The 6,070-nt window shown below is 41.1% G+C and overlaps 1 protein-coding gene across 1 annotated transcript; it reads left to right on the forward strand.

Annotated features, from left to right (window-relative positions):
- The first annotated feature begins 491 nt into the window (after window positions 1-491).
- On the forward strand, window positions 492-3,831 carry LOC102618482 (protein STABILIZED1). Its single transcript, XM_015534357.3, has one exon. It carries the CDS (start codon window positions 577-579, stop codon window positions 3,658-3,660), a length of 3,084 nt encoding a protein of 1,027 aa, XP_015389843.1. The 5' UTR covers window positions 492-576; the 3' UTR covers window positions 3,661-3,831.
- Window positions 3,832-6,070: the final 2,239 nt, after the last annotated feature.

The raw sequence follows: 6,070 nt of genomic DNA on the forward strand, positions 1-6,070 counted from the left end.
ATCCCAATTTTATTCATGTTACTTTACAATTTTTGTTCTCTTTCTAGTTACAATATCATGAATATAAAATAAAAGAAACAAATTTTCTAACATAAAATAGTTCACAACATAATAGACAAAATATACAATATAATTAATTACAAAATAATTCACAAAACAATCATATTAATATGAATGGTTTTTTACCATTCAATTCCACAATCCAATAATAAAACCACACAATATAATTAAATTTAAAACACATAATTTAATTCCACAACTATTTATTCCACACACAATTTTATTTCATAACTATTTACTTTTTTTTAAATATAGGGTTGGGTCTGATCAAATAGTGTAAACCCAATCCTAATTTAAAATTTGGTCGAACTTAAAATTTTTGGCACGAACTTAACCCAAACCCTGAATGAATAGGTTAAAGTCCGAAAATCAGTCGGCCCAAAATTAAAGTCCGTCGAACTACTAATATACCCTTCCCCCATTAATGATCCTTTTTTAAATCTACGCACGAGTTATGAACAAGTGAAAAAACTGTCATCAAAATCAAAACCTTTGAATACAGCAAAATTAGCAAAAATGGTGTTCATATCACCACCAAATTCAAGAACCATCTTCCTCAACATAAACCCTAAAACCACAACTCTTTTTTCCCTCAAGCAAACCCTCCATCAACAAACCCAAATCCCAATTTCTCTTCAACACTTTCTAATCCGATCCGATTATGACGATTCTACCCTTCTTTCCCAACTCGGCATCACCCATTACTCGACCCTAACCCTCCACATCCCTTCCCTCGGCGGTGGTGTACCCGGCACCAACGCCGCTGCGCCTCCTCCTCCGGCTTCCAAACCCCGTCTCGATTTCCTCAACTCCAAGCCCCCTGCCAACTATGTTGCCGGTCTTGGACGCGGAGCCACTGGTTTCACCACCCGGTCTGATATTGGACCGGCTCGTGCAGCTCCTGACTTGCCTGATCGCTCTGCCACCACTATTGGCGGCGCTTCTGGTTCTGCTGGAACGGGGAGAGGACGGGGGAAGCCTGGAGATGATGATGATGACGACGAAGGGGAAGATAAAGGGTATGATGAGAATCAGAAGTTCGATGAATTTGAAGGAAATGATGTGGGTTTGTTTGCAAATTTAGAGTACGATGAAGATGATAAAGAGGCAGATGCTGTGTGGGAAGCGATTGATAATCGAATGGATTTACGAAGAAAGGACCGGCGTGAGGCAAGGTTGAAGCAAGAGATTGAGAAGTATCGTGCTTCGAATCCCAAAATTACTGAACAGTTTGCTGATTTGAAGAGGAAGTTGTACTCGTTATCTGCAAAAGAATGGGAGAGCATTCCAGAAATTGGTGATTATTCCTTGAGGAATAAGAAAAAGAGATTTGAAAGTTTTGTGCCGGTGCCTGATACTTTGTTGGAGAAAGCCAGACAAGAACAAGAGCACGTGACGGCATTGGACCCCAAGAGCCGAGCTGCTGGTGGGACTGAGACGCCTTGGAGTCAGACGCCTGTAACTGATTTGACTGCTGTAGGTGAAGGTAGAGGTACGGTTTTGTCATTGAAATTGGATCGCTTATCTGATTCTGTATCAGGGTTGACTGTGGTTGATCCAAAAGGTTATTTAACTGACTTAAAGAGTATGAAAATTACTAGTGATGCTGAGATTTCGGATATTAAGAAGGCTAGGTTGTTGTTGAAGAGTGTAACTCAAACTAATCCAAAACATCCTCCGGGTTGGATTGCTGCTGCTAGGTTGGAGGAAGTCGCTGGGAAGGTAGCTGCGGCTAGACAGTTGATAAAAAAAGGTTGCGAAGAGTGTCCAAAGAATGAAGATGTTTGGTTAGAAGCTTGTAGGCTTGCCAGTCCTGATGAGGCCAAAGCTGTCATTGCTAGTGGAGTGAAAATGATTCCAAACTCTGTTAAGTTGTGGTTACAGGCTGCAAAATTAGAACATGATGATACAAATAAGAGCAGAGTGTTACGCAAGGGGCTGGAGAATGTGCCTGATTCAGTTAGGTTGTGGAAGGCTGTTGTGGAGTTAGCAAATGAGGAGGAAGCCAAGTTGTTGTTACATAGAGCTGTTGAATGTTGTCCTTTAGATGTGGATTTGTGGCTGGCGTTAGCTAGGTTGGAAACTTTTGATGAAGCAAGAAAGGTGCTTAACATGGCTCGGGAGAAGTTGCCTAAAGAACGAGCAATTTGGATAACAGCTGCTAAGCTGGAGGAAGCGAATGGGAATACTTCTATGGTAGGGAAGATTATTGAGAGGAGTATAAGGGCATTGCAAAGAGAAGACGTTGTTATTGACAGAGAAGCATGGATGAAAGAGGCTGAAGTTGCTGAGAGAGCAGGGTCTGTGATAACTTGTCAAGCCATCATTAAGAATACGATTGGGATTGGTGTTGAAGAAGAGGATAGGAAGAGAACTTGGGTGGCAGATGCAGAGGAGTGTAAGAAAAGGGGGTCTATTGAGACTGCCAGGGCCATTTACGCCCATGCCCTCACTGTTTTTTTGACTAAAAAGAGCATTTGGCTTAAGGCAGCTCAACTTGAGAAGAGCCATGGTACAAGAGAATCTCTTGATGCTTTATTGAGAAAAGCTGTGACCTATTGCCCACAGGCTGAGGTTCTTTGGCTTATGGGTGCTAAAGAGAAGTGGCTTGCAGGAGATGTGCCTGCAGCACGAGCTATTCTTCAAGAAGCTTATGCTGCTATACCAAATTCAGAGGAGATTTGGCTTGCAGCATTTAAGCTTGAGTTTGAGAACCATGAACCTGAGAGAGCAAGAATGCTTCTTGCTAAGGCAAGAGATAGGGGTGGTACGGAGAGAGTATGGATGAAATCAGCAATTGTTGAAAGAGAATTGGAGAACACCACAGAGGAGAGGAGGTTGCTTGATGAAGGGTTGAAGCAATTCCCATCATTTTTCAAGCTGTGGTTGATGCTGGGACAGTTGGAGGAGCGCCTTGGTCGCTTGGAACAGGCAAAAGAAGCTTATGAGTCGGGTCTTAAGCACTGTCCTAACTGTATTCCTCTTTGGCTTTCACTTTCCAATTTGGAAGGAATGATGAATGGGCTGAGCAAAGCTCGAGCAGTGCTCACTATGGCTAGGAAGAAGAATCCTCAAAATGCAGAACTCTGGCTTGCTGCGATTCGAGCTGAGTTGAAGCATGGAAATAAGAAAGAAGCTGATTCGTTAATGGCCAAGGCATTGCAGGTGTGTCGGAAGAGTGGTATATTGTGGGCTGCATCAATTGAGATGGTTCCCCGTCCTCAGCGCAGAAGCAAGAGTGCAGATGCTTACAAGAATTGTGATCATGATCCGCATGTAATAGCTGCTGTGGCTAAGTTGTTCTGGCATGACAGGAAGGTTGATAAGGCAAGGACTTGGCTCAACCGGGCAGTGACCCTTGCTCCAGATATTGGGGATTTCTGGGCATTGTACTACAAGTTCGAGCTGCAGCATGGTAGTGAGGACAACCAGAAGGATGTGCTGAAGAGGTGTGTTGCTGCTGAGCCAAAGCACGGTGAGAAATGGCAAGCTGTTTCTAAGGCTGTGGAGAACTCTCACCAGCCAACTGAAGCGATCTTAAAGAAAGTTGTCTTGGCACTTGGGAAGGAAGAGACTGCTGCTGAAAGCAATGGACACTAGTTGCTTGTGAGCTTTTTGTTAGATTGTTTTTCTTTCTCTTTTGAAGTGCTTACTTTCAACTAATATAGCTGGGTGAATAATATTTTAGCTATTTATAAATTTGTTTCTGCTATAGTTTGAAGTTGGATACCTTAAATACATGGTCTGCAGTGATGAAATTATGGTTATTTATTTTGTATCTATGGATAGGGTAGGGATCAATCCAACAAGTTTTTTTTTTTTAATTTTTTGGGACATGCTTATTGTCAATGATCTGGCTTTAAAATGTTGGTTTTTGTTGGATAATCTGTACATCCTAACCTACTGCTTGGTTTTATCATCTCAGGGTCTGATAATTGTTTAGTTGGTATCATTGACTCATTTCTTGAATGACGTTGTTGGGTGTTCAAAAAAGTAAGCTCTTGGAAGTGTTTGAGTGAAGCTTTATTTGATATTCAGCATTTTAACCATTGTGTCATCTTTAAATGTTTATTTGCCTTTTTTGTTTTCGTAACGTCCATATAGTGTATTGTCTTTGCTTTTTGCATTAACTTGCCATTCCACCTTATTCAAGTTCTTATTTTTGAAAATTTTGCAAATAAGAAAAATTCTGGGACTAGATTTTATGACATCCAGGAGCCATGTCTGGGTCTGCCTGCCTCATCAAATGTATGCCTCACTTTTCTAAGAGATGGTGCTAGATAAACTGCTTCTTCATAACACATTTTTGCTTTGTGATCGTCAACACTTACCTTTCTTATGACTTGAAATATCTTCCAACTGGTGGGGTAGAATCTGGGATGAATATTGGTGCATAGGTTCTTTGTTCTTCTAGGTTGGTTGGGATTCTTGAGACAATTCTGGAGAGAGTGCTAGATTTGGAACTGTTGGAGTTGGATGATAGGTTGGAGGTGATTAGTTCTTAGTGGGTCTAGATCGTGGCTTAGGTGGAGCAGGAGTTGGAGTATGTTTGAGATGAGACATGCCAAAGAATTTGGCATAGTCTACAGGTTGCCTAGAGGTAGAGGGTGTATAAAAAGGTTGGTATGTGGTGAAGTTTGGAGCATGTAGGGGTAGAGCAGGAGATTTTGCAAACAAAGAGGGTTGTTGTTTGTCTGCATCAATCCTGGCAAGTTCAGCTTTTAATTGCCTAATCTCTACTTCCTTTTGATTGAATTCTGGACCCCAATATCTGTTTTGGATCATGGATCGAAGATCTGAATCAAGTTGTGTAACTCAATTTTGCATGTTAAGATACATCTGTTCAAGCTGAGATGTGATCTTGTCTACCTTTGTGTCTGTCTGCTTGACTTGAAAAGTCACTTTTTTAATTTTCTCGTGAAGAGATCTGAAAGCTAAGTTTTGAGCACTGACATTTTGAGTTTGCCAGTTTAGTACAGCTTCAAAAGGTTTTAGTTCTTCAAGCTGGCCATTTGGTGTAACAGGAGAGTGGACAAAAGGTTTGGTAGTGACTTTTGTCTGTGGATCAATTTGTTTTTCTAGAGGAGGGAACTGCTCTTGGTAAGAGCTGGATGAGAACATCATACATGACTGGATGGGTGTTGAATGAAGAATGGGTTGATTTGCTTCTTGTTTGCAGTCTTAGTCCTTTCCTATAAATAGGTAAAGGTATTAAACTATCTAGATCATCAGGAGGCAGATGAGGCCTTTTGTGACACGAATCCAATTTGTGACTTTTCTTTTTACATCGCCTGGGACACCTATTGAAATCATCTTCTTCTTCGAGGTAAGGACAATCTAGGTCACACATATGGGAACTTCGAACATCCCATAAAAAATTACCATTGATTTTGTTTGGGTAGATCGGATAGTCATCTGAGGAAAATCCATGGATGGAAAGATTTCTTGTGCCGTAGATACGGCTGTGATCATGGAGGAGTATGAAAAGGAGTTTCTAGGTGCGGATTGTTCAGAGGATGGATGAGAAACAATGGGTGTCTGGGAAGTGGATGGTGATTGAAAAGTCAATTTTACAGTTCTATCTATTCTTTTTTCAAAATGAGCATCAGTTGTTTGGACTGTCTGAGAGTTTTGATGGAATTTTTCATAATTGGAAAGCCATTCCAGAGGCATGAGCTTAAGTAGCTCTTGCTTTTGTATTTCTCTTGGGATTTGAACTATGGAAGGGATGCTTTTTGAGGAATCTGCAAGTATCATCAGTGCATCTAATGTGGTTTGAGGAGTGGGAAGATCAAGAGCATGATTTTGTAGGCGGTACACCAACTAATGGTGTAAGGTTGCCATCTTTGAAGAGACTGTTTGTTCAGCTCCTTGGATCTGGATTTGAACTTTCAGAGTAGTGGGTAGGTTTGGATCATTAATTGAGAGGTTGAAATTTGGGTAAAAGGTCAAAAGAACACTTCTTGTATGTAGAGTGGTCAAGACTGTTCCTATGACTGCATGCTGGTAT

Source organism: Citrus sinensis, chromosome 2 (genome assembly GCF_022201045.2).
Source record: "Citrus sinensis cultivar Valencia sweet orange chromosome 2, DVS_A1.0, whole genome shotgun sequence".
NCBI lineage: Eukaryota > Viridiplantae > Streptophyta > Magnoliopsida > Sapindales > Rutaceae > Citrus > Citrus sinensis.